The sequence below is a fragment of the Equus asinus genome, chromosome 5 (genome assembly GCF_041296235.1).
Source record: "Equus asinus isolate D_3611 breed Donkey chromosome 5, EquAss-T2T_v2, whole genome shotgun sequence".
Classification (NCBI taxonomy): Eukaryota; Metazoa; Chordata; class Mammalia; order Perissodactyla; family Equidae; genus Equus; species Equus asinus.
The window spans coordinates 105,632,733-105,660,040 of record NC_091794.1 but is presented as its reverse complement, the minus strand read 5'-3'; the positions used below and the strand labels follow the sequence as shown (position 1 = coordinate 105,660,040).

Genomic DNA, 27,308 nt, shown 5'->3' with positions numbered 1-27,308 from the left:
ACCCACATTTTTTCAATTTTTAGCTTTTCAGGCCCAGATGCCGGTCTTACGTTATCCTTCCAACACACTCGGTAGGCTCAGACTCCCAGTAAGGAGGTCTGAGGGGACTAAGGATAGGGCAGTCGCGTCTCCTTGCGGCGCCCTCCCCCTCTTGACGGGGAGCCGGTGGGAGAGGACGACGACCGGCGGGGGGAGGAGGCGGCCCTAGCGCCATTTTGTGGAGCGAAGCGGTAGCTGGGCTGCTCTTGGATCCCTCGCTGCTTCGGTTCCCCTGTCGGGCTTCCTAGCAGCGGCCTAGCGGGTGAGTCGCGGACGCTGCTCACTGAGGACGCGCTGGGTGCCGCAGTTCCTGTCCTGAGGCGGACGCGGCAGCTTCGGCGCCCGCCCCGGGAAGGGAGCCGCGGGGCCGGGCCTGCCTTGTTCTGCCCGGGCGGGCTCGCGCGGGAGCGTCGTTAGGGCCTGGCTCGGGTGGCAGCCAGCGCCGGAGCAGGAGCGCCGGGCTCGCGGGGCCATGCAGCCCGAGGCCGAGGTCTGGCCTGGCTCCCGGGCCGGGCAGTGCTTTGTGCTTTCGGTACTTTACCGTCGGGGGGATGCTGTCAGCTCAGGCCTGTGCCCCTGCGGCCCCACCCCGGCCGCGCTGAAAAACCCCTCCCTCGGCCGCCACGCGCTGGCTTCTGGGAGGTGGCGGCCCGCGTCGCGAAGGACTTGTCGCCGCTGTCCTTGTGGCTCAAGTTTGGAGAGCCCCCGGAAGTCCCACAGGGAGGAACTTTTTCCCTGTTCTCTCCACCTGGCTCCTTGCTCCCAGTCAATGCTCAAGACTCAGATTCTGCATCCCTGGCTTAGGGTGGTCTGCTTTGACCCATACGCGTGTGTCAACCAGTTTAGGTTCTCCCCGGCCCCCAGGAGTACGACTTGTTCCTAGCAGCGTATATCACGATTGTAATAAAATAATGACTCGTTCGCTATCTTTTTCTTGCTTGCCTTCGCCCCTCCACCTTGTAACCAGCGTGCCACCTGGGGCTGACTGGTTGCAAAGTTGTAATTGCAGACCCCCATGCGTGGTAGACACTTAGCAGATATTTATTGGATGAATGAACTAGCAAGGCATCGCAGTTTAATAGGAATCACTATCTTTGCCTTTGCCTCCTCTTTTTTCGGGGATAACCAACACGTATGAGTGCAAGCCGCAAGAATTTTTCTGGATGTCTTAGGACAATGACATGGTCGTGGTATTGATGAGCTGATTATAAGGAAACGGTTGATTTGACACAAGTGTTCTTTCCCTTTAAGAAAAAGAAGAAAAAATGTCTGAATATATTCGGGTAACGGAAGATGAGAATGATGAGCCCATTGAAATACCGTCGGAAGACGATGGGACGGTGCTGCTGTCCACGGTGACAGCCCAGTTTCCAGGAGCATGTGGGCTGCGCTATAGGAATCCAGTGTCTCAGTGTATGAGAGGGGTCCGGCTGGTAGAAGGAATTCTGCATGCTCCGGATGCTGGCTGGGGGAACCTGGTGTACGTTGTCAACTATCCCAAAGGTTTGTTGCCATTTGGTGTTGCAATAGTGCTAAAGTACTGTGGGGTCTGTGTCTCATTCGAAGTCATAGATCATGGCCTTTCTGCATGGTGAAATGTCTCCTATAACCCAAGTATTTCTTTAAATGTTACTATTAGATTAGTTTCGAAGACAGCTAGTCTAAATTAGTGAAAATTGGAAATTACAGAGCATTTTTTAGAGAGAAAAATATGTATTTAAATAATCATCTGAACAAACGTTGCCAAGTTAATGCCAAATTTGAGGAATTACTAAGAATGCTTTGCATTTAGATTAGTCTGTTGTAAATAGATTCTTCTGAAGTGCCCCAATATTTTGGTTAGGTCTTTGTCGTTGCAGGCTACATCATTCATTCAACTAATCTGACTTCTTTTTTTTCCCCCCTTAAATGAACATCAATTGCAGTAGCCCAAATCTTGAATTAATGTAGTCTTAATTATAGTTTTGGGTTCTGGTCTTATTCTCACTGTCCCTTATCCCGGATGTTCTAAATCTATGAAAAGGAAACATCGGGGACGGCCCGCTGGGGCAGCGGTTAAGTTCTCAGCAGCCCGGGGTTTGCCGGTTCAGATCCTGGTTGCGGACATGGCATCGCTTGACAAAAGCCATGCTGTGGTAGGCGTTCCACATATAAAGTAGAGGAAGATGGGCATGAATGTTAGCTCAGGGCCAGTCTTCCTCAGCAAAAAGAGGATTGGCAGTAGTTAGCTCAGGGCTAATCTTTCTCAAAAAAAAGAAAGAAAAGGAAGCATGAAGATTAACAAGTATGCCAAGGAAATGGGTACATTTTAGCTGTAGAAATGTGTGCTGGTTGATACATCTGTCTGGTACTTTAATTATAACTTGATGTTGCAAGAGTCCATCATATATGGTCAGTATGCAAGACATTGACTTAATGTCAAGAAAATGTTTAATAGGGTTGACTCAGGGTTTTTTTAAGAAAGCTGTTTCTTGAGCTGTTGACTATAGATGAATGTTTACCCAAATTTAAAATGTTATTTAGATAATGATGTGTCAGTGTATGCTCATCACTTGTAACAAATAGAGCGCCCTGGTGGGGGATATTGATAAAGGGGGAGGTTATTCCATGTGTGGAGGCAGTGGGTATATTAGAAGTCTCGGGGCTGGACACGTGGCCGAGTGGTTAAGTTCCCGCGCTCCGCTGCAGGCGGCCCAGTGTTTCGTTGGTTCGAATCCTGGGCGCGGATGTGGCAGTGCTCGTCAAACCACGCTGAGGCAGCGTCCCACATGCCACAACTAGAAGGACCCACAACAAAGAATATACAACTATGTACCTGGGGGCTTTGGGGAGAAAAAGGGAAAGAAAAAAAGAAATCTCATCTTCCTTGAAGTTTTGTTGTGAACCTAAAACTGCTCTAAAAAATAAAGTCTGTTTTTAAAAATCGTTCCTCCTCTTCCCTTCCAAATATTGGTTTTTAAAAATAACCTAAAGGTTTTTTTTCTTATTACAAAATTAATGTGAGTTCATTGTGGAAAGTTTAGAAAAGAAAGAAAAAGGGCCTGCCCTGTGGCCAAGTGGTTAAGTTCACGCACTCTGCTTCTGTGGCCCAGGGTTTCGCCGGTTCGGATCCTGGGCACGGCCATGGCACCGCTCATCAGGCCATGCTGAGGCGGCGTCCCACATGCCACAACTAGAAGGACCCACAACTAAAAATACACAAATATGTACTGGGGAGCTTTGGGGAGAAAAAGAAAAAAATTTTAAAAATCTGAAAAAAAGAAAGAAAAAGAAAATTGAAAACGCTTAAATCCACAGCTGGAGATAAAAGTTGCTAATTTTTTGGTATATAGCCTTTAAGTTACAGGCATTAAAATAATTAAGCAAGTCTATTTAATAGGCAGAAAGATATTATCACACTGTTTTTTAACCTTTTTTCCCTCTTTAATGTATTTTATATTCAAAGTGAAGTAGAACTCGTTTTGTTTTGATAATGCCTTTTGAGAGGGGAGATCATGCAGTTGTAATCTTGAGATGTACAAATATACAAAACCAGAGGCAGGAGTCTCTGGACTTGCACCAGAAAAGCGCCTCACCCGCTTGTTTAATGCCTTACTCTGTCCTTGAGGCTAGCATCACTTTTTGCCAAAAGTTTTCAGTATCTTATTGTTCTTAGGCAGAATCTTTTTGTTTCTCGGTTCTAGATGTAGGAGGTAACGTGTTTTTAAGAAGTGTTAAATGAAGAGTTCTAAGAGGTTTCTGCCCATTTTGTTTAGATAACAAAAGAAAAATGGATGAGACAGATGCTTCATCAGCAGTGAAAGTGAAAAGAGCAGTCCAGAAAACATCTGATTTAATAGTGTTGGGTCTCCCGTGGAAAACAACTGAACAGGATCTAAAGGAATATTTTAGTACCTTTGGAGAAGTTCTTATGGTTCAGGTGAACTTTGATTTCATTTAAGTTTTTCTTTCCCAGTGAATGAGCGCTCAGAACTCCTGTTGTGTTAGTGACGCTGCCCTTCATGGTCAGTAGAAAATATTTTCGGTGTTCGTTATTTGTATACATAGGGGATGCTAAAAAGAAATTTGGCTCACACCATTTCCCTTTATGCATGTACTGTATATTGTTGTCTTTGATATTGTAAAATCCTACTATCATACAAACGCTTAAGGGAAGGAGGTGAGGTGACGTTGGCTTTTTTCTTTATAACTTAAATTACTGGGAGATTAAAAACTTTTATTTTCTGCTTTTCTTATTTAATTGTTTTGTAAACATTAAATCTAGTTTATCTTTGGATTCTAAAACATTTTGTTGAAATTCTATTATGTAAATGAGTTTTACTCTACTAGTAACATGATCTGGATTCAACGTTTACCCTCCTGTTGCTTTTACCTGAAGAATCACTTGATTTAAGTTTTGAATGAGCCACCTCGTCCAATTGAAGCCATTGAAATTTTCGAGGAATTCTGATTTGTTTGTGTGTTGTGTAGTTGTAGTAAATTTAAATGGTTTTTTCCCTAGGTCAAGAAAGATATTAAAACTGGTCATTCAAAAGGGTTTGGCTTTGTTCGTTTTACGGAATATGAAACTCAGGTGAAAGTAATGTCACAGCGACATATGATAGATGGACGATGGTGTGACTGTAAACTTCCTAATTCTAAGGTACTTTGCTCTTTTTTCCTCTGCTTTGGTAATTTTTGCTGAGAAACTTCCTTAGAAGACACTGTAAAATAAAACATTAAATACACTTGGCAAAGCTAGTGGCAGAGTGTGTTCTTGGAATCTTTTGCCTTGTTAAAGCCTTAGGACCTTAATACATGCTGAATATTTTATGCTTATTTGAAATTACTTAGTTTAGTACCCCTTGAAACTCAGACTTTGTTCATTTTATTCCTTCTTTTCTTGTTATTTCTAGCAAATTAACATTTCTTGCGTAGTTACATGCGAAAACAAAGACAATCAGAATACATTAATTTTGTTACAAAGGCCTGACTTGTTCCAAGCAAGCAAGACGTGCTTATTGGGAACATGGTCATCTTTACCAGGACGTTTCTCAGTCGTTGACTTTCCTTAATCCAAGTATGCTTTCATGAACTTTAAACTTTAAAACTTTATTTTTCACTGAAGTCCTACAAGAAAGAGAAGCACAATGCGAAAAAATGAGAATGTACCTACTTTTTAAAGACTCACCTGATAGAAGAGACAGACCGGTTTTGTTACATCCTCTACCATAATGCCTCTTTCATTGCTCATAAAACGTTTCTGATGTTTTCCCTTCTTTTTGATTTGACCAGCAAAGCCCAGATGAGCCTCTGAGAAGCCGGAAGGTGTTTGTCGGGCGTTGCACGGAGGACATGACTGCCGACGAGCTGCGGCAGTTCTTCTGCCAGTATGGAGAAGTGGTAGACGTCTTCATCCCCAAACCATTCAGGGCTTTTGCCTTTGTTACATTTGCAGATGATCAGGTATTTTTCTCTTTAATAACTTTGCCCCAGCTAATTAGGTAATTTCTCTTGAACTTTTCCCATTCAGCTAATTGCCATCCTTAGCTAAGCTTTCCAACCTTACAAGGTGTGGGGTATATGGGCCTAGGTATTTGTGATAAACCCTTTAGATATTTTCCAGTAACTGGTGTTTAACTACGAGTGTTATATATCTTTTGAAAGTAAACTGAAAAATCCTTGTTGCCATTACTAAAGCTAAAGATTATTTTATGGGTTTAAACGAAATGAGCATTCATTGCTTATTTTTCCTCCAGCTTAAATAATGGCTTGAAATCTTAAGTTTTATTGCCACTTTGATATATGAATCAATGGTTTAATCTTTGTTATTCGCATCCCTTATTTCTTATAGGTTGCCCAGTCTCTTTGTGGAGAGGACTTGATCATTAAAGGAATCAGCGTACATATATCCAATGCTGAACCTAAGCACAATAGCAATAGACAGTTAGAAAGAAGTGGAAGATTTGGTGGTAATCCAGGTGGTTTTGGGAATCAGGGTGGATTTGGTAACAGTAGAGGGGGTGGAGCTGGTTTGGGAAATAATCAAGGTAGTAATATGGGTGGAGGGATGAACTTTGGCGCTTTTAGCATAAATCCAGCCATGATGGCCGCAGCCCAGGCAGCCCTGCAGAGCAGCTGGGGTATGATGGGCATGTTAGCCAGTCAGCAGAGCCAGTCGGGCCCGTCAGGTAATAACCAAAGCCAAGGCAACATGCAGAGGGAGCCAAATCAGGCCTTTGGTTCTGGAAATAACTCTTACAGTGGTTCTAATTCAGGTGCAGCAATTGGTTGGGGATCAGCATCCAATGCGGGGTCAGGCAGTGGTTTTAATGGAGGCTTTGGCTCAAGCATGGATTCTAAATCCTCTGGCTGGGGAATGTAGACACAGAGGGTTATGGTTGGTTGGTATAGACTGGTGGGAATTCAAATTTTTCTAAACTCATGGTAAGTATATTGTAAAATACGTATGTACTAAGAATTTTCAAAATTGGTTTGTTCAGTGTGGAGTATATTCAGCAGTATTTTTGACATTTTTCTTTCGAAACAGAGGAAGAGCTAAAGGAATTTTATAAGTTTTGTTACATAAAGGGTTAAATATTGAGTGTTTGAAAGTGAACTGCTGTTTGCCTGATTGGTAAACCAACACACTACAATTGATATCAAAAGGTTTCTCCTGTAATATTTTATCCCTGGACTTGTCAAGTGAATTCTTTGCATGTTCAAAATGGAAACCATTGATTAGAACTACATTCTTTTCTCCTTGTTTTAATTTGAACCCCACCATATGGATTTTTTCCTTAGAAAAAGCTCCTTTCTGGAGATCATGGTGTCACAGTGTTTGGTTCTTTTGTTTTTGTTTTTGTTTTTAACACTTGTCTCCCTTCATATACAAAAGTACAATATGAAGCCTTCATTTAATCTCTGCAGTTCATCTCATTTCAAATGTTTATGGAAGAAGCACTTCATTGAAAGTAGTGCTGTAAATATTCTGCCATAGGAATACTTCTGTCTACATGCTTTCTCATTCAAGAATTCGTCATCACACTGCACAGGCTGCGTCTTTGACGGTGGGTGTCCCATTTTTATCCGCTACTCTTTATTTCATGGAGTCGTATCAACGCTATGAACGCAAGGCTGTGATATGGAACCAGAAAGCTGTTTGAACTTTTGAAACCTTGTGTGAGGATTGATGGTGGTGCCGAGGCATGAAAGGCTAGTATGAGCGAGAAAAGGAGAGAGCGCGTGCAGAGACTTGGTGGTGCATAATGGATATTTTTTAACTTGGCGAGATGTGTCTCTCAATCCTGTGGCTTTGGTGCGAGAGTGTGCAGAGAGCAATGATAGCAAATAATGTACGAATGTTTTTTGCATTCAAAGGACATCCACAGCTGTTGGAAGACTTAATTGGGTTTTGTTCTTAGATGACCCACGTTAGTTGAATGTGTTAGTGAAACGATACTTGTATCTCCCCTACCCCTTTGTCAACTGCTGTGAATGCTGTCTGGTGTGTGTTCTCTTCTGTTACTGATCTGTAAGTGTGGTAATGTGAACTGAAGCTGATGGGTTGAGAACATGGACTGAGCTTGTGGTGTGCTTTGCAGGAGTACTTGGAAGCAGAGTTCACCAGTGAGCTCGGGGTGTCTCAAAGAAGGGTGGAAGTTCTAATGTCTGTTAGCTACCCATAAGAATGCTGTTTGCTGCGGTTCTGTGTCCTGTGCTTGGATGCTTTTTATAAGAGTTGTCAATGTTGGAAATTCTTAAATAAAACTGATTTAAATAATATGTGTCTTTGTTTTGCAGCCCTGAATGCAAAGAATTCATAGCAGTTAATTCCCCTTTTTTTGACCCTTTTGAGATGGAACTTTCATAAAGTTTCTTGGCAGTAGCTTATTTTGCTTCAAATAAACTTATTTGAAAAGTTGTCTCAAGTCAAATGGATTCATCACCTGTCATGCATTGACATCTGATACCCAGACTTAATTGCTATATGTTCTTGCATTGTCCAAAGTGAAAAGTTTTTTTTTTCTTTTTAAATCTAGTTTTTAATAAGTCTGGGTGACCGCACCTAAAATGGTAAGCAGTACCCTCCAGCTTTTTCTTAGTGCCTCTGTGCATTTGGGTGATGTTCTATTTACATGGCCTGTATAAATCTCCATTGGGAAGTCATGCCTTCTAAAATATTCTTATTTGGGGGAGTTGGCAAAACAATGTTAATTATTTTCAATGCTTTGTAACAAAGCATATCAATTGAAAAAAGGGAATGTCAGCACCTTTCTAGTTTTGGATTTGAAAAGTGGAATTAATTGCAATAGGGATAAAGTAGAAGAAACCACAAATTATCTTGTGCCTGAAATCCATTTAAGAAGCCTGATAGCTTTAAGAACTAGCAGGGTGGGTTGTCTGTCTGTGGAAGTGTTAAGTGAAATGGGCTTTGTCCTCCCAAGGTGGGGGATTATAGTAATGTTGAATAAAATCGTTTACAAAACTCAGACTCTCACGATGCAGTGTGAAGTATGTAAAAGCAATAATATATTGATTCTCTATTGTACTTTTGATGTAACTGCTACTTCTGTGAGAGTTGAGCTCGTTTTCTAACGGAAGAATGTAACAATTTTTGTGTTGATAGTTTACTATTGCCCTTATCTAATTAGATTATGATAAATAGGTTTGTCATTTTGCAAGTTACGTGTTTTAAACTTTTATAAATGAAGTCTTCCTTTGGACTTGTGATCGCCACATTGTTTTGTTGTTCAGTTTTCTCTGTAAAGGGATCTTGCGTTGTTTTAATTTTTTTTCCTGCATCTAAATTGCATGATTTCCAAACCCTGTACCATCTGAATTTTGCATTTTAGCACTTGCAATATTACTCAGCAGCAGTAACATGGTAACACTTAAAATGGTATTCGGGGGACCTCCAAAGACTAAACTGACAAGCCTTCAAGGAACCCAGGGGTAAGTTAACTTGTCGATGGCATGGTTTTAATCCCTTATTTATACTTGTGTAAATCTAGTTACCAGTCTTAGAAGGCTTTCAATGTTGAGTAGCCTTATATTAACATGTTTATGGTACTACATAGCTATGGGTATTTAATTCTACCCTAAAAAAAAATTTTGAAGTTTAGAAGTAAACTATTTGGCAAAGATTTGTTTTTAAAGTCTATTTGGTCATCTACATGCATTCTAAAAATTTTTTTGAAGCAGTTGAATAAAAATTTTTGTTGCCACCACAGTTTAGTGTCTGGAGTCTTACTGGAAAAACATAATTTCTTTTTTATATGTAACAAAGATGCTGCAAAGTTACCTTTGAAAAGTGAGTCTCAAAAAGTTGGCAATTTATATGCACAAGAGAAATAAAGCCAAAACTCACAATGAATTTTTACATATAATGGTAACTCGTTGGCTAGAAAGAAAAATTTTGTTAAATGTTAGTTATTAAAACTTTTTAGGGAGGACTAGCCAACTAAAATGAAATGAGATTTTTAAGGTTAAGTCAGAGCTCAAATTTTGTCCTTAGGAAAAAGAAAGATGTTAACTACTTAATAATTCAGAAAATGCATGTGATAATTAGAATAATTTGTTGTTGTTGAGTACTAGGAGAGTATACCTCTTAATTGTGTATTTGTGAGTTCTCTACTATACTCAGCAGTTGTATGATCTGTGATCTGTTGTTTAGTTGAGTGTGCCCGACTATTTCGTATTCACTGTAAAAAGGAAAAAAAAACACTACAGATTTATCTATAAGATGATCACTTATTTCTAATGTCACATTTCATTTTATGGAAATGCCACCTTTGATTCTGCTGTCGTCTGAGTTTGAACATTATTTAGGTTATTTCCAGGTGCTAGGAACATCCTCACAGCTAAATTAATTTCTTAGCAGTGGAATTACTAGGTCAAAGACTGCATGTTTTTAAGGCTTTTGATATATATTGCCAAATTGTCCTTTAGAAAATTTATGTTGTATGACAACGTCAAATAGCGCAATTCCATGTTGTTTTTGTCTGCCAATTTGATAACTGAAAAATTGTATCTCATCGTTTTGTGGTATTGGTTTTTAACATGGAAATCAGTCTATACCTAGGCTAAATTATTGATGTTTCCAATTGATCTACCAAAAAAAAACCACGATTCAAGGTTGTTCCTGAACCAATACTGCTGTATTATATCACGCTCTCTTAGAGATCAATAAGAAAAGTCCCAAAACAGTACAAAAATAGTCTAAGAACACGAACAGGCATTTTACAGAAATGCAAACAGCCAGTCCAAAAAAGGGATACTGGACTTTGTAAGTAATTAAATACAAATTTAACCAGTGAGTTTCTATTGGATTGGCAAAGATGGTGAATATTACTATAATGTTTTATGTCTCCTCAAATTAAAGAGTAAGGGGTGAAAAGCTGGCGAGCTGAGAAGTGCCTGTCGTGGCATTCCCACCTGTAGTTTGGTTTTGGTTTTTCAGTGTAGCAACAACTGCTGTGTTAATATTTCTCAGGTCACATTGTGCTGCTAAGATGTTTTACAGGTATTTTTTTAAAATGAGGAATCATTTCCTGACGGAAGACATAAAATTAAAAATTATCGATTATGTTCTTGATCCAGGGAATATAGTTAATGACCTTTGTGTAGACCCCATACTGATCTGCTTCCCCACAATTAATGGAACCCCAGGACACTATTCCTCCCACAAACCACGTCTGTGTCTCATTATCTAGAAACACTAATGCCCCTCCACTGTCACCTTTACAGCTGTCCTTGCCCCCGCTTTCTAAGCCAGCACAAAGCATGTTACCAGTTACCCTTCCCCCTGGACAGGGCTTCTTTTCATATGCAGCAGTACATTTTTGGTGGTCAACAACTGATATGTCAACAAACTTTAGATTTCTGGCAAGAAAACCTCTTTCAGTTAATCCCCACCCAGCTGCAGTTCCGATGTCATCTGTTCTCATGAAGGATTCAGCTTCTTTTCTTGGTAAACAAATAGGCAGGATGTTGCTGTTGATTACAACTTTGTTCTTCAATTTAATCAGTGCTATGTCATTATCGAAACCAGTATCATGATTGTAATCTTCATGTATAAAAATGGCCTCAGCCCAGGCTTGTGTGTAATGAGGTGACAGTCTCTTCAGGGCACCCATTCTAATGTCTAGGGAAGAGGCATCTTCTCTTTGCCCATATACAGCATGAGCAGCTGTTAGGATCCATTTGTCATATAAAAGTGCACCTGCTGCTGTAGCTTCACCTAGTAACAGGACTTGCCAGGGAAAATCACCAAGCTTTGCATTTTGCCCTCCATGTATACGGCCTCTTGTAGTACGAGTTGATTTTCCACAAACTGGTGAAAAAGCAGATATATACAGCCATTAGAGAAATCTCTAATTAGTACCACTTTGGAGTTGTGTATATCTAATGTCAACCAAGAATTGTATTTCATGAATTGGTGGGTGTCCCCCTATACAGGGAAGTGAGGCTGCTTTACAACAGCACAATTCAAATAGCCACGTGATACTTCTTAGCGCCTCAGAAAATGAGGTGAGTGAAAATAAACTTTTAGAAACGAATTTGTTTTGCTAAAAGAAATGATCTGCATGATTGGAGAAATTATTTTGAGGGCAAACAGGAATTGTCTGAGCTGATGCACTGGGTGATGTGTGTAGAAAGTGAAAGGAAATAGCCTTTCATTGCTTCTGTTTTCTTACTTGTAAAATGTGTATTTCCCATATAGTTCTGGGAAAGCAGGAGCCTAAGGTCACCATCATGGGATTTGCAAAATTACTTTCATCTTTGAACATTTAAATGTCTTAAAAATTAGAACATTGCAGTTGTAGCCAAGAACCTTCTGGTTCAGAAATTACTATTTTTGGTCTAGTTTATTCTTCCAGATATTAAATTTTACTGTCTATTGCGAACTAAATACGCTCATTAATGTAGCAAATTTGTTTCCTGTTGTGGCAGAATACTTGTTTAAAACTTATAAACGTGTCAGCTAAGATAGAGGTTTTTAAAAAAACTAATTTAAGCCAAATAACATAAGGGTAATGAATATAATATTACCTTTCTGAATTTTTTTTAAAATCACTACTTAACTATATCCTCAGAGCAAGTTCTGGTAAAAAAAATTTTTTAAGTACTATTAAAGGGCAAATTCCATTAATGTTTAAAAACTAGATGTCATCGAAAACAATTGCTTAGGAAAATAATGAAGTTATTAGCTTTGGGTTTTAATAGCGTTTTTACAGAGAAGAAAAGTAACTCAACAGAAAAACTCATGTTTATAAATGTGTAAATGGTTCAAGGTAATTTTTAAAATCATTCATTTTTTATGCTTGCCTAGTTGTAAGGTCAAAAATAACTGACTGATGCAGTCAGCACCTAACGCCCTCTCCTTGTGGACAGGGGATCATGGGAACATATTGTCTGGAAGTACTAACTTGGTGTCAGCCCAGTGCTGAAGTTGCTTTTCTGCCTCCCATGGCTAAAGCCATGCTTGTTGTCTCCTACCCAGTCCTACTTGCCATCAATTACAGATCCCTTGTATAAATGTATCCATTACCAGGCTCGCAAACGGGGAGTGATTTTTCTCCTTTGGAGCTCGTCCAGAATCCATCAGCCTCACACACATATTTACCTGCAAATCATTGGAAAAGCAAAAATGTTTAACTGCGTGTATAAGGTGGTTGTCATTTTCTTGAATACCCCCTTGAAAAATGTTGATTCTTGAGCATCAGTGAGAAATAGAGGTGTCTGAATAACCATTTTACATGATTTCATAAATAGGAGGTGTCTGCATTACCATGTTTGCTTGCAAAGTGGAAACCTTTTAGATGTATAACTTGAATATGTATCAAGATCTCAAGTGCTTAATGATAAGGTTTTGACTTGTTAAATTAAACCATTTGGAATATATTGTGTGTTTGTAGTAGTCATTTACTAGATAAAATCTGTTTTCAGATTCTTGCAAATTGACATTAAAGTCACTTAAGCTGTGATATTTCACTTAGCAGGTGGGACAAGTGCTTTTTTTAAAATCTTTTGTCTAGCCTTAGCCAAAACTGTGGGTTAGTGTTTTATTTTCAGATCATGAGGACTTAGGTTCCAAATATCCCGCATCCCCAGCTTTGAACAGTATGCTTACCATCATTTGTTGTCATTGTGTAGAAGGTTTCATTGCAGTGGTATTGAATCTCAGCTTTGTATGTGGTCGCTTCAGGACCTGTGAGATACTCCACGTGGCCACTGGGGAGATGATCAGGAGGGCCACAGTCAACAACTAAGAAATGAGGGAGAGGGAGGAGTCCATCAGTTTGCACTTTCTGTACTAACACTGAGAAGATCTGCAGACTGTGATGATAGGTGGTTGTGCTGTGTGCTGCTTGACTTGAAGCCGTGTTCGTGTTCCCCTGTGCAGTGGGCCTCATTGATTTCATCTCTGAAAGTGGGGAGAACCGCTTTAGTGCGAATTTAAAGATTTTTTTTTATTTTTCCTTTTTTCTCCCCAAAGTCCCCCAGTACATAGTTTTTTGTGGGTTTTTTTTTTTTTTTAAAGATTTTATTTTTCCTTTTTCTCCCAAAGACCTCTGGTACATAGTTGTGTATTTTCAGTTGTGGGTCCTAGTTGTGGCATATGGGATGCTGCCTCAGCCTGGCCTGATGAGCCGTGCCATGTCGACACCCAGGATCCGAACTGGTGAAACCCTGGGCCGCCGAAGCACAGTGCGCGAACTTAAACACTTGGCCACTGGTGGCCAAGCACTACAGCGCTGCTGGCGCCTGCTTTAGTGTGGTTTTAAAGCGTCCCTCTCATGCCTGTCCCTAAATGGTTAGATCAATGTGACGTCCCTGGGAAGGAGTGGTATGATGCCTTTCCTAAAGGAAGAAAATTTGAAATCACTTGCACTGCCTTAGCCCTCTCACTTCTAACATAAAGGTTTGCAGCCAAACAGCAACACAGAAGGAAGCAGGCTGCACAGCCTGTGAGTGCCTGTACTATCTGGGGCGAGGGAAAGGTACTCGGTTTGCAATTTGCTTGTCTGTAAAGGTAGAAATACGGACAATTCTGAAGTCCTCGGCTTGTTCTTAATAATCCTTTTCATGTGGGGCCGGGCCCCCCTGGCGGAGTGGTTAAGTTGGCACGCTCTCTTTCAGTTGCCCAGGGTTTCGCTGGTTCAGATCCTGGGAGCAGACCTAGCAGTGCTCATGAAGCCGTGCTGAGGTGGCTTCCCTTACAGCAGAGCCAGAAGGACCTACAACTAGAATATACAACTATACTGGGGGGGTTTGGGGAGAAGAAGGAAAAAAAGCCTTTTCATAAATCGAACTTTTTAGAAGACCTGGAAGTCCTAATACCTTGAATTTGGATTAGAATTCACACTTGTTAGGACATTACTAATATGAAATAACCAATTCGTGAGACAGTGATATCAGTCTAAAAGTTAGTTCTTAACACAGTAGACACCTAAAAATTGTTGATGTGTTTCTGTGGCTATTAAAAGATTGTTTAGATAGCTTTCAGCCCCTTCATAGCTGTGTGCCTGGCTCTGGGCCAGGTGCTTTGCCTACATTGTCTGATTCCACATAGAGGAGATGCCACAACTCCCAGCAAAAAGTGCCGAATCTGACTCCAAACACTCCCTTTGCTGCCAGCCCCTGTAAGGTTTTTGAATTAAAAGAATTGGTAGTTTTGGGGCCAGCCGGTGGCACAGTGGTTAAGTGCACGCGTTCTGCTTCAGTGGCCTGGGGTTCACTGGTTTGGATCCTGGGTGCAGACATAGCACTTCTTGTCCAGCCGTGCTGTGGCAGGCGTCCCACATATAAAGTAGAGGAAGATGGGCACCGATGTTAGCTCAGGGCCAGTCTTCCTCAGGAAAAAAAGAGGATCGGCAGCAGATGTTAACTCAGGGCTAATCTTCCTCAAAAAAAAAAAAAAATTGGTAGTCTAATTGGTGGGAATGTAAACTTATGAAATGAACATATTTAAATTCCCTTAGGAATTCTGTATAAACACTTGCACAAAATATGCAAAAATATATACAGGGATGTGAACTACAGCCATGTGTGTGATAGTAAGAAACTGGAAGCAGAAATCAGATTAAAAGCATACATTGTATGATGATAATACTATGCAGTTATTAAAATGAACAACTGGCTCTATTAATACTTAAATTGATGAGGAAAGTTACCCAACAATTTGTAGGGGGAAAAGCACATTGCAGTCAGATTAAGTATCCTATTTTGATTAAAAAGTATATAATAGTGAAATATGTTAGTATACAGAGCATAGGAGATAAAGAATGTGAAGGAAAAGACCCCAAATTCTTAGTCCTAATTTGGAGATTTGAGAGAGAGAGGATTTCACTATATATTTTTGTTAATTTATACTTTTTTCAAGTTAACATGTATTTGCAATTGGAAAAAATGTTGAGATGTGTGATTCTTAGTTCACAGAATGGTAATGTATGCTATCAGCCCAGGTTGGGGGGGGGGGGGTGTGTATATATAGGTAGATATATATACACACACACTCTCTTACCCCATCCCTGCATACAGTAGCCTATACTTGTTTACACGTGTGAGATATGTGTGTACTTGGAGGGATAGACACCAAAATGATAACAGTGATTGTACACTCATTTGGTGGGATTATGGGTATTAAGATGTTTGTAATTTTCTGTTTCCCGTCTGTATGAGTGTTTTATACTTAGAAAAATATTTTTAAAGATCACACTTTTCTAAAGCAAATACTTTTCGTAGTAGCTTGGCCCGTTTTAACCTCTAAGAGCCCACTGAGAGACTGGGAATGAGAAGCAAATTTGGAATTCAGGCCTCATAAACAATCATTGTAAGAAGACCGGAAGAGACAATAGCAGCAGTAATAGCAGCAGCAGGAGTTAAGGGAGTTGTCACGTGATCGTACCGCTGCACTCCGGCATCGGTTGGTCCCAAGATCCATCTTTCTGACAGACTGCAGCAAATGATTTCAGGGGCAAATAACCCCCCTAAAGAGGAATTCAGAAAATACTAATCTCATTGTTTACATCATAACATCACTCCCCAAAGCTGTGCCCCCGCAGTAGTTCCTCTGCCACTGTTTCACGAGGGACTCCCAAGGGGCTGAACACACCCCCGTGCCCAGAGGCACAGCTCAACTGTGCCTTGACGTATGTGCGTGTTTGCTGCCGTCAGCTCTGCTGGTTATGTCACCTCTGCTGTATATCACCTTTCAAGATGTACTGGCAGTTTAGGAATCATATGTTAACCTCTGCAGCAATTTATGATAGATCTTATGCTTTCCACTTTAATCCAGGAACACATCAGATCTCACAGTTCTGCTGATGTCCCACTCTTCCTTTCTATAAAGTACCAAAGGGTGGTGGTCAGAAGTTTGGAAAAGGCCAACCTGATCAGACATGGAGTGAATGTGGATTTTTCTAGCCATTTTCCAGCCTCCATTAGCTGGAGGAAAGTTACTAAAAACACTTCATAAGCTTCACATGTGTGTTCTAAATCAGTTTTCCTTGCTAATATCATTTATGGAGAAACATTTTCATTCATTGAAATATTTTTCTAAAATCAGACTTTAAAATGAAATAAGATGGCTTTGGCAGAATATGCTTCAAAAGAGAGGAGGAGGTTTTGTTTTATTTTGTTTTAAATTAGAAACTAAACAGGTTTGCAGTGCAAGGTGCTGTGAAAAAGAGCCCATCCAAGAAGATAGCAAGGTGGGAAAAGTGTCTCTCTCTCCCTTTTTTTTTCCCCCTTCCAAAGGACTGGACTGCATAGCTAGCTATCGTTTTATTGTTATTACTTTTTACCACTGGGATTTGGTGACAATTTTGAAGAACATAAAGAGGACATGTTAATCTCTCACCTGTGCCCCTAAAGCAACGCTAAGCATTTTTAAAAATTATCCTGCCTCTCCCTTAACAGTGGTCACTATTTATAACTTTGCAGAATTTACTGTTTCCTGGCACCATTTAATCTTTTGTGGGCCCAGGAACTGTTTCATATAAAGGTCATCATTTGACCAGGAGGAGGAGCCTGATCACATCAGACAAGGATGGCAAACTCATCCTTCTGTTGTGTCAGCCACTCTAGCAAGAGCTGCTGTAATGTGTGAATAGAGGAAAGTTGTCTATTTTAGTCACCAGCTTTCCAAAGTAGCCTTTTTTTTTTTTGAGAAAGGTTAGTCCTGAGCTAACTGCTGCCAATCCACCTCTTTTTGCTGAGGAAGACTGGCCCCGAACTAACATCCATGCCCATTTTCCTCTACTTTATATGTGGGACACCTGCCACAGCATGGCGTGCCAAGCAGTGCCATGTCTGCACCTGGGATCCAAACCAGCAAACCCCGGGCCGCGGAACCGGAATGTGCGAACTTAACCGCTGCGCCACCGGGCTGGCCCCAAAGTAGCCTTTTTTAAAAAGGCAGAATTCCTTAAGCAAAAATTCTCCATAGTCATCCTTTTTTTTTTTTTTTTTTTTTGGAAACGTACCATTCCTTTGATTTTTATTGTTTAATCATAGGCTAAAGAAACCAGCATGCTGACAACAGCTGTTTTCCTATTTTTCTTTCACATGTTTGCTGATATAAATATGTATGCATTTAAAAACTATCACGATCCTGGTGCGCTGACAGTTTTGTATTGACTCACTTGGAGAAGCTCGTAGCCAGTCTCGCAGAAGACGGAGAAGCTGTCTTTCAGGATGTATGTGGCTTGCACAGGTGTGATGTGGCCATTAGGTGGTGCCGTCGGATCAGGACAAGGCCGAGCTGTGCAGAGGAAAACCTGGCTTAGTGGTTTTTATGTGGTCTAGAGCAGGAAGTCTGAATTTAGCAATTTGAAGTTCTTGATTTGTAAATGAAACCCTTAACATGTAGAGTGCTTGCCACGGTAGGGTAATGTTCTGCAGATTTAAAACCAAAGGCAAGATTCAGCTTGGTTGGTTGGTGTGCAAATTAGGATTTGTTGCTTTGACTGGGCTTCAGCCAAAGCTGTGCGAGAAAGCCAGGCATGCAAGAAGATGCGCATTTGTAAACCAATGTTACCACAGTTTAAAAAAAAAGTGTACGGTCACACAAGTGGAGTGTCTGCCCCACGCCAGAGAGTTGACGTACACTGCCGAAAACCAAGTGAGTAACTGGGAGGGAAAAAGCCAGATTCCAGGGTTTGAGTCACAGCTCTCCATGTCCCAGTGGGTATTTTTAATCTCTCTGAGCCTCAGTTTCCTCATCTGTAAGATGAGTGGGAGCAGAACAGTTGCTCAGCTTCCGTGGGGGTCCTGAGGATGGAGTGTAAAGCACCTGGGCTAGTGCTTTGCTGGGCACTCAGAAAGAGTGAGTTGTAATGAACCCTCCCACCGGGAGAAACCTGGGACGCAGATCCAGACTGGCGCTCAGGAAGCCTCGTGCCTTCCCTTGTGAGCACACACCCACGGTGCTCCAGCCTCGGGGGAGACTGTCTTCCACTTTGGCTGCCAAACCTGGCCTGCTGTCACCCCAAGGCTTCAGCCCATCCCCCACGTGAGGGCACAGCCAGGTACCCCTCAGCGTGTGCCTGCCATTTACTGAGTCCCCTTCTCCCGCACCTGATCTCTGTGCCCTAGGGTGGCTCTCAGTCCCAGGCAGCCCCCAAAGTCTCCCCTCAGGAAACCAATCTCCAGGGACAGCACTGGTGGCCCTGTAGGAGCCCAGGGCCTCCCAAGGCTGCATGGTACCCAGGCCAGCGCCCTGCTGGTACCTTCCTTCATAAGCACCTGGAGGCTCTGTCCTGGCCCCTTCTCACCCACCAGCTGGCAAACCTCATTCTCCCCTCTGACTTGCTCTGAAACCAGCACTTCAGTCTTAAAAGTTTTATTGTTTCGACCTACAGGAAAATGAAAGGCTTTCAAAAATGAACAGGAGGCAAATGAAATGTTCCCAAAGGGCTGGTGTGTCTCCTGTTCAGTCTCTCACCCTTTCCCACACTTCCAACAGGGGTGGCCCAAGGAGTAATCTTCTCTAGTCCAATTTCTCATTTTTAATTTTTTCGTGAGGAAGATTGGCCCTGAGCTAACATCTGATGCTAATCTTCCTCTTTTTGCTTGAGGAAGATTGTTGCTAAGCTAACATCTGTGCCCATCTTCCTCTATTTTATGCGGGATGCTGCCACAGCATGGCTTGATGAGTGGTGCTAGGTTCACATCTGGATCCGAACCTGTAAACACAGGCCGCCAAAGTGGAGTGCACGAACTTAACCACCACGCCACCAGGCCGACCCCTCTCGTTTTTTAAATTACTCTAATACCTATAATCTAATAGTTACGTGCTCCATGCCATGCCCTGTGCCCAGTGCCTTCCATGCATTAGCCCACCCTTCCAAGGAGATGTCCTTAATTGGATAATTGGGGCATTAAGGCACAGAACAGTTATGTGAGAGGTTCAGTGTCACAGCCGGGAAACAGAAAGCGGTACAGCGGGAGACAAACCTAGGCAGTCTGACACCAGAGCCTGTGCCCTGAGCCAGGGCCCTACCTCCAGTTCCAGCCTCCCCAGCTCAGTTACTCTGTTCTTCCAATAACACTGACAAGAGATCTTCACGTATTATTCAGGTTCAAAACTGATTCAGCTTGAACTAAAGAAGCCTGACTTATGGCCCATTGAACATACATTGTACATCTGCTTTCACCGTTAAAGAATGCACTCCCACAGCCGGCCCGTAGCCAAGTGGTTAACTCCTCACGTTCCATCGGCAGCCCAGGGTTTTCCTGGTTCGGATCCCGGGGGCAGACATGGCACCGCTCATCAGGCCATGCTGAGGTGGCGTCTCACACAGCACAAGCAGAGGCACTCACAACTAGAATAAGCAACTCTGTACTGGTGGGCTTTGGGGAGAAGAAGAAGGAAAAAAACGATTGGCAACAGATGTTAGTGCAGATGCCAATCTTTAAAAAAAAAAAAAAGGATGCACTCCCTTAAGATAAGAATGCATACTTCCCCTCCTACGCCCTGTTTGGAAGGTCCCTTTCCTGACATCCGGGTCATGTTGACCTGCTAATTTGCAACTGAATACCTCTTTAAAACTTTGATGAATATGTATCCTCACCTTATTTAATGTATGGTCTTTGTTCTAAGAAGGTTTACGACTGTACTGAAAACGATGCCTCTCCTGGAATGCTTTCTGCCTTTCTGGAAACTGCCTTCCTGGGTTATAATCCTCATCCTGGCTCAAGTAAAACTCACCTTACTTCTCTTATCGTATCTATAGAATGGTTGTTGGTTATTTTGCAATGCCAACATCCTGAAAGATCTGTTGGCTGAGAGTGGTGAGAGGCACAGACATGTCTGATGAGGATCAAGGCTGCCCCAGGGAGAGGTGGCCAAGGCGTCCTGTCGTACATGCCGATCTATGTCATCCTCCGGGAAGTATAGGACATCCTGACCTGATTAGACCTGATTCGTATCCAAAGTTATAGGATCACCTGATAGCCAGACCCCACGTACACTGATACTGTTTTAACGACTTTTTTACGTGATCTTTCCTTTGTCTTGTAAAGAAATAACCCACAGACCTATACCTTATAAATTTAGCCCTAACCCTCAACCCATGTTTGCAGCTCTTACTGCCCATGGGTCCTGTCCCCATGCTATTCTCTGAGTAAAGGAGCACTACTACCAGACCTTGAGAGTCCAGGAAATCTTTCCTTTGACTCCTCAGCTCGCCAAGCCCACATCAATGTCCAGAGGTCAGTGCCTTGGAAGGTGGGGGGACCTGAACTTGTGTCTAAGGAGGTAGCGCCAATGGGCTGCTTCAGGCTGAGAACCACCTTCTAGCATTTGAAAGTCTGTCGTGAGGAAGAGGTGGCGGAAGACCCCCTGGGCTCCAGAGGACGGAGCCAGGGCCAGTGGAGGCAGTTCAGAGAGGCATAGTACAGGCCCCAGCTGCAGACTCCCTGAAGTGTAGGTCTACTCCAAACTCTCCGTGATCGAGACCCCATCCCTGCACACCCCAGCTCTCCCTCAACAGTGCCACACCCTCAACCGTGGAGCCTCTGGGCTTTTGCACATACTCTTCCCTTCCACCTGGAACGCCCTTCCACCTTCCTTGAACACTTACTTAGCCTTTCAATCCAATCTCAGGTGTTTCCAGTCCTAGGATACTTTCCCTGGCACCCAGCCCCTGCCTGGGCCAGGTCTTCCCTCTGGACCCTCACCATGCCTGGTGCTTGGCTGTGCTTGTCAGGGCTGAGGTTATGTTGCTGTGACCAGACTGGACTGAGGGGCAGAGGCTATGGTGGTGGGTACTGTGGCTTCTGCATTACATATTCCCCACAAAAGGTCAGGTCACATCCGTAGGATGGATGGGTGGATGGAGAGAAGGATGGATGGATGGAAGGAAGGGAGAGAAGGATGGACAAATGGATGTGTGTGAAGGGTGGGAGAACATGGCACTCCAAAACATGCCTCTTTGGCATAAGGATTATTTTGAGAAAGAGCAGACACAGGAGAAGCTCTGAAAACACAGTAGAAGTTGTTTTCTAAGAGAAATTTACATTTACAAAGGAAATCTCCATTTGTGAGAATGTCTCCTCTGGACCAGGAGGGGAAGGATGACTAAATCTCTAGAAACTCTCCTCAGTGGAGAAGGCAGGGTCTTCCATCTGCATAACAAACCTGACTCCTGTTTACCATAGTTTTCTTGGTCACCTCCCCTTAACCAGCCCGCCACACACCCTTCTCTCTTCTGTCTTTAGCGGAAGATAATATTTAAGCCTGAATTCTAAACCACCTCTGAGACTTCCTCATTTTCCCCTGGGTTATCTCCTGTGTACACATGAGATAGACATGTTAATAAACTTCTGTTTGTTTTTCTCTTGTTAATCTGTCTTTTGTTCCCAGCCACAGGTAAAGGGAAAATTAATTTTTTTCTCCTACAGGTGGAAGGAAGGATGCATGGATGGATGGATGGTGGGTGGATGGTCCCTTAGGGGACTGACAAGAGATTTCCACATATTGAGGTATATGGGGTAATTATTTGAGTTCAAAACTGATTTGGCTTGAACTAAAGGCCTGACTTATGGCCTGTTAAACACACATTGTACATCTGCTTATCCATTAAAGTAAAGAACGCACTCTTAAGATAAGAATGCATGCTTCCGCCCCAACGCCCTGCCCTATTAGCCCCCTTTCAGAGCATCAGGGTCATGCTGACCTGATTTGCGACTAAATACCTCTTTGAAATTTTGGCCAAATGTATGCTGGGTGTGTTTAATGTGTTCTTTGTTCTAAAAAGGTAGAAGACTGCACTGAAACCCATGCCTCTGGAACGCTTTCTAGGGTCTTCCCGGGTTATGATCCTCACTCTGGCTCAAATAAACTCATCTTATTTCTCTTGCTTATGGAACGGTCATTGGTTCTTTTGCGTCAACAGGACCATTGCCTGCCACTCAAACCTGGTCTGTCTTCTGATGGGTTTCAGGACACACTACCCAAAATATGGCACTTTAGCATATTGAGTATTTTAAGCTGAGGGAGTCTGAGAAAATGGTGGAAGCAGGAAGGTCACTCTGAGTGTCCCCCTACCCACTTCTTCCCTGAAGCAGGTCATAAGACCCTCACTTGGGAGTTGCACTCCCTGTACCCAGAGAGAAGCTTTGTTTCCATAGACAAAGTGACTCCCGGAAGACTGAACACACAGTCCTTGCTAAGCTTCCCTCAGTTTACTGCTGACCTCACACCCCTAACCTATCATATTCCTCCACGACCCCGCACTCATCATCAAACCTTCACTTCCCGTGCCATGGAAAACTGACATGAACTAAACATGGATGCTTTTCTCCTATTACTGTGTCTTTGTCAGTTGACTTTTCAGACCCAGCCAGGGACCCTAAAAGGATCAAGGAAAACTTTTTCCTCCCCTGTGCTTCCCAGGCCTGGCAAGGAAGAGTTCCATCATATGTAGCTCCTTGACGCTTCTGGAAGAGCTTCCTGCTGGGGACCGAGACCCACCTGCCCTCACCTGTGCTGCTGTAGCGGATCTTCCAGCCCGCGTGGTCCCCCGACTGGTCGGTAACAAAGATGATGGTCACGATGTTGCTCTTCGTTTCAATCCTGCCAGGCAATGTGTCCCCACAAAATGGGCCGTACTCCGCTTTGTCTGTCTGAATCTGAAAGCGGAGAGGTCCCTGTCACCTCAGGACCTGCAGGAGCCGGGATGAGGTGGGGGTGATGGGAACCAGACCTTGAGGGAGTCGTAGGGGCACTGGATTTCGGGGTGCATCTCCACGTTGAAGGACTCCACGAAGTTGAGGATGATACTGAACCCCTCCTCCAGGTGGATGCTGTAGGTGCAACTGGAGAGTTTGGGGTACGGCTGTGGGTATTCAGGGCTGCTGATCACCCCAGACAGGTCGGTGAAGACCTGGCCCAAGCAGAGGGCTGGGAAGAGGGGAGAGGACAGGGTGGCATGAGCTGGGTGCAGGCAGCATAACCCAGCCCCGCCTGTCCAGCCTGCACACGGCCAGGGCCAGGGGCACCTCTGGAGACCAAACCGCACCACCGCCCCAGGAGCTGAAGGGACAATTAGGGAAGGGGTTCCTCTGGCTTTAGCTGAAACGGGTGGCACTCAGATATGTGTTCTCCAGGGGCCCTGCCTCACACCCCCAGAGAGGGTGGGGCCCTAAGCTGAGGCTCCTGGTGGGGGGAGTCCTGGGCCAGATCACAACCCCAGGGGTTAGGCGAGTGGGTGAGGTCAGCCTCTCTCAGCGGGCAGGAGGCACCAAGAGAAGGGAAGGGGACTCTCCTTGTTCCTCAGGAATTGGGGGGGCCCCTCACCCTGCCCCCTGAACCAGGCCACTCCCAAGTTCGTCCACCAGGGGACTCCCACCTGCACCCAGCGCAGGCCAGTCCAGCCTCCCCTGGGTCCCCACCTGGAACAGTCAGGAGGTCAGGAAGGGCCTCCCCATGCCCACCTTCCCTGAGTTTGGGCTCTGCCCTGGGGGCAGCTGAGAGAAGTTCAAGCCCACACTGATCATAAGCCAGTCTGGTGCCCTCTTTCCTCACTGGAACAGCTAATTCTGCCCTTGCAGAGAGAATGTCATTTGTGGGAGGGGTCTGCCCCCATTGCCCCCCGGCCATGGAGAGGGATGCAGACATGAGCTGAGAGGCTTCTAGGAAATGAAGAGTCCCAACGCTGCCCTCCTTCCTCCATGGGCTGCTCCCCATGGGGCAGAGGGAATTGCCCCTGGATGTGGGGACCAGACTGTCCATTGATGACTATCTCCCTGGGCCTCTCTGCTCTGGCTCAGGCTCCCCCGGCCCAGCACATGCGGGGCCTGAGTTGCCCTCTGAACAAGAGGTGGTCCAAGGATGCTCTGAGCTCAGCCCACGGGGACCCAGTGGGGGAGTAGAGAGAGCTCTGTTTCCCTGTGTGAACTCAGGCCAGCCCCCACCCCTATCTGGGCCTCTTCAAAATGGAGGGCCCAGAGCAAGCCTTTCTGGCAAAGGAGCCTGTGGCCCTGTGGAGGGAGCTGCCACCCGCCAGGGCTCATCCAGACTACGATGAGAGTAAGGAGAGGCCAGGGTGCACACTGCCACCCTCCCCCACCCTTCCACCCCAGAGACACGCAGCAGCAGCAGGTGGAGTGGAGCCAGATTTATTGTTAGGTCCACGGTGGGGTGAATGGGGGGCTGATGGCAGCAGCAATGTCGGCCCGACCCAGAGCTGCAGCCAGTGGGCCTTGCTCTGGCCTCGACCCGCTTGGCAGGCCGGAGCCAGACGGGTGGCTAGAGTCTCTGTTCTGGAAGAGAGAACAGAGAGACAGGGAGAGACATGGGGGAGATGCCGAGCAGGGGAGGCAGGGTCAGCGCCAGCAGGTCAGGGCTCCCCACGCCAAGGGCACCAGCTGATTTCCTGTCCAGGCGCCAGGCATTAGAGCCCAAAGGGATCGGCCTGCTGGGGGCCAGGAACTGGTGCCTGTGAGCAGGCCCTGCCTCCCACCCTGAAGTTTGGGGGAGAAGCTTGTGTGAGCCAGGCCTAGGTGCCCCACTCCTTCCCCTGGGAGCTGCCCACGGAGGGCGAGGTGGCTGTACTGGGGTAGGGTTTGCAGAGCCCAGACGGGCCAGGTACACAGAGGGGGGCCTGAGGCATGCTAATCAAGTGAATGAGCTGAAGAGGGATGAGAGTGAGTCAAGGATGGAACGAGGTGGGGGAGGATTTAGAGGATGTGATCAGATGAATGGATGGCAGGAGGGGACAGATTATCAGAGAAGGGGCTGCCCCTGCCTAGGAGAAGTGGCTAGTGGGCCAAGCCCAGTGGTCCCTCCAGAGCAGCTACGGCCTGGAGGAACCAACTGTATCCTGCCGACTGTATCCTGGGGCAGGTGGGGGCTGGGCCGCGCGCCGGGTGTGGTCCTCCCTTCGTTCTGCCCCGGGGTGGCTCACCTGAGCAGGTGCGCTTGTTCTGGTGGAGCACGTAGCCCGCTCGGCAGGAGCAGTAGAAGCCACCCAGGTGGTTGTGGCAGTGGTGGTCGCAGGGGGGCGCCTCTCCTGGGGTCACCTGGCACTCGTCGATGTCTAGGGGAGAGGTGGGCCAGGCAGGCGGTCAGCAGGAGAGAAAATGGGACAGCTCTCAGGGCCTGGGCTCAGATTCAGATCTCCAGCCTCATGGCTGATCTGAGAGGAGCCGCCTCATGTCCCAAGGTGGCTGGTGCCGGCCAAGCACTGGAGCCTGGGGTCATTGCAGCCTACCCGCAACACTTGGAGGGAGAGGTAAATACCACCTTTTTGCACCAACGAGGACAGCTAGTGAAGGGAGCAGCCAGCAGCTGAACCCTGCAGGAGGGTCTGCTACTCAAGCTCCAATGAACCCTTGCAGCCGCCTCCTGAGGAGCGCAGAATGTTTGAGCCGCTTTCTCAAGGTCACACAGCTGGTCCCTGCAGGAGCCAGAATCTGAAATCGTGTCAGACTTGAAGCCCGCATGCACATACAGCACGCCATGCTCTGTGCATTCTCAGCAGCACTCAGACTGGCGGCCCTTCACTTTCCCATATGTAAATGGGCTCACTCGGCCCTTGCATCACAGGGGGTGGGGGGTGGGGTGGGCTGTGAGGATGTCCCTGGCTCGGCACCTGGCACAGAATCGGGGCTGAGTCCATGAGTGGAGGTCATGGCTGTTATTGATATTTGCAGTGTGGAAGATGTTGGACCGAGGTGTGGACTTTCCTGCTGGTTTGGCAGGAATCCAGGCTCGGAGGTGGGGAGACTAAAGGGAGGCTGGCCTGGTGTAGCACAGGGTTACTGCCCCGATGCGGATGGACCATCAGCCCCAGCACTCGGCCTCCTCTTGGCTCACCCTCTGCTGCGTAGAAGGCCTCAAAGCCCGTGAACGGCTTCTCGTTGGAGTAGTCGGAGTGGAAGGTGACGTCCAGGCTGGAGCCCGGCGAGTAGAAGGTGTCGTTGCCGGGCGCCAGCTCCGTGTCTGTGCTCTCCCAGCCGCACAGTGTGGCCAGCACCTTGGTTCCTGAGCTCAGCTGTGGGGTTCAGGGTCACAGGGAGGGACAACAAGGCCCAAGCCCTGCCCTCCCTCCCTCTGAGGCCAGACTCTGCTCCCAGGTGTCCCTGTCCCTCAGCCCCGGCCTGTCCTTGGGGAGCCCCCCTCCCAGCCCACAAGAGTGTCCAGGACCCCCGGCCCTGCGGGCACCTTGACAAAGTCGTACTCGCAGAGGTAGGAGAGCTCCAGGTGGAAGTGGGTGAAGTAGAGGCGCAGGCGGTAGCCGGGGGGCGCGGTCAGCGTCCAGTGCCGCTCCTGGTTGTTGGCGTACTCCCCGGGGAAGCCGGGGGATGCCAGGCGCCCGAACACGGGCTTGGGCCACTGCAGGCCCGGGGCGCCGGCCGCTGAGCCCCACAGCAGCCCCAGGAAGATCAGCAGCCTGGGGGCAGCGTGGGGAGCAGTGAGGGTCCGGAGGGGCCTGATCTCCTCCCTCACTCCTGCAGGGGCCTGTGGGGGCTCCCACTCACCTCATGGTGCCCCGTCCGGCTGGCCAGGCCTGGTCCAGAGCCCCACGCTGGCTCACCTTTGAGCTGTTTGTCCAACTCCTGGCCCTGCCCTGGCCTCCCGGACCCTGGGATTCTGGGAATCGACCCCATGACTCCTGGCGGCTCAGACTTCCTGGCGGGGAGGGCAGGATGCTCCAGGAACCAGGAGCTGGACCTGGATGACAGCCAGGGCTGGCAACAATCCTGGCTCTGTCCCTCACCCTTAACCTCTGTGTTTCCTCCTCAGTGTGTGACCTCTCAAGTTGGCCAGGGACTCC

At 45.6% G+C, this 27,308-nt stretch overlaps 2 protein-coding genes and 1 long non-coding RNA gene across 13 annotated transcripts; 2 read left to right on the top strand and 1 right to left on the bottom strand.

The window, feature by feature from the left end:
- Nucleotides 1-12,924, top strand: TARDBP (TAR DNA binding protein). 3 transcript variants are annotated; one of them, XR_011503637.1, is made up of 8 exons: nucleotides 175-301; nucleotides 1,291-1,542; nucleotides 3,795-3,958; nucleotides 4,541-4,681; nucleotides 5,314-5,484; nucleotides 5,873-7,088; nucleotides 7,822-8,094; nucleotides 8,874-9,250. XR_011503637.1 is itself a non-coding variant. In XM_014849813.3 (6 exons), the coding sequence occupies exons 2-6, from the start codon at nucleotides 1,305-1,307 to the stop codon at nucleotides 6,401-6,403; spliced, it is 1,245 nt and encodes a 414-aa protein (XP_014705299.1). In that variant the 5' UTR covers nucleotides 1-301; nucleotides 1,291-1,304; the 3' UTR covers nucleotides 6,404-12,924. The 3 variants fall into 3 exon arrangements, 1 of the variants encoding a protein (XP_014705299.1); XR_011503636.1 differs by having other exon boundaries at nucleotides 7,822-9,250; XM_014849813.3 differs by having other exon boundaries at nucleotides 1-301; nucleotides 5,873-12,924.
- MASP2 (MBL associated serine protease 2) lies at nucleotides 10,590-27,199 on the bottom strand. Of its 9 annotated transcripts, none has more exons than XM_070511093.1 (11): nucleotides 27,013-27,170; nucleotides 26,696-26,924; nucleotides 26,348-26,525; nucleotides 25,437-25,568; nucleotides 23,235-23,431; nucleotides 23,013-23,160; nucleotides 17,670-17,788; nucleotides 15,932-16,013; nucleotides 13,154-13,447; nucleotides 12,572-12,646; nucleotides 10,590-11,353 (listed from the first exon to the last, which is right to left on the bottom strand). In XM_070511093.1, the coding sequence occupies exons 1-11, from the start codon at nucleotides 27,015-27,017 to the stop codon at nucleotides 10,590-10,592; spliced, it is 2,223 nt and encodes a 740-aa protein (XP_070367194.1). In that variant the 5' UTR covers nucleotides 27,018-27,170. The 9 variants fall into 9 exon arrangements, with proteins under 9 accessions (XP_070367194.1, XP_070367193.1, XP_070367196.1 ...); XM_070511092.1 differs by having other exon boundaries at nucleotides 13,154-13,288; nucleotides 27,013-27,145; XM_070511096.1 differs by lacking the exon at nucleotides 15,932-16,013 and having other exon boundaries at nucleotides 10,767-11,353; nucleotides 27,013-27,145.
- LOC139045369 (uncharacterized) lies at nucleotides 20,609-22,388 on the top strand. The gene is made up of 3 exons (XR_011503640.1): nucleotides 20,609-20,739; nucleotides 21,931-22,011; nucleotides 22,287-22,388. It is a non-coding gene; the product is annotated as an uncharacterized lncRNA (long non-coding RNA).
- Nucleotides 27,200-27,308: the final 109 nt, after the last annotated feature.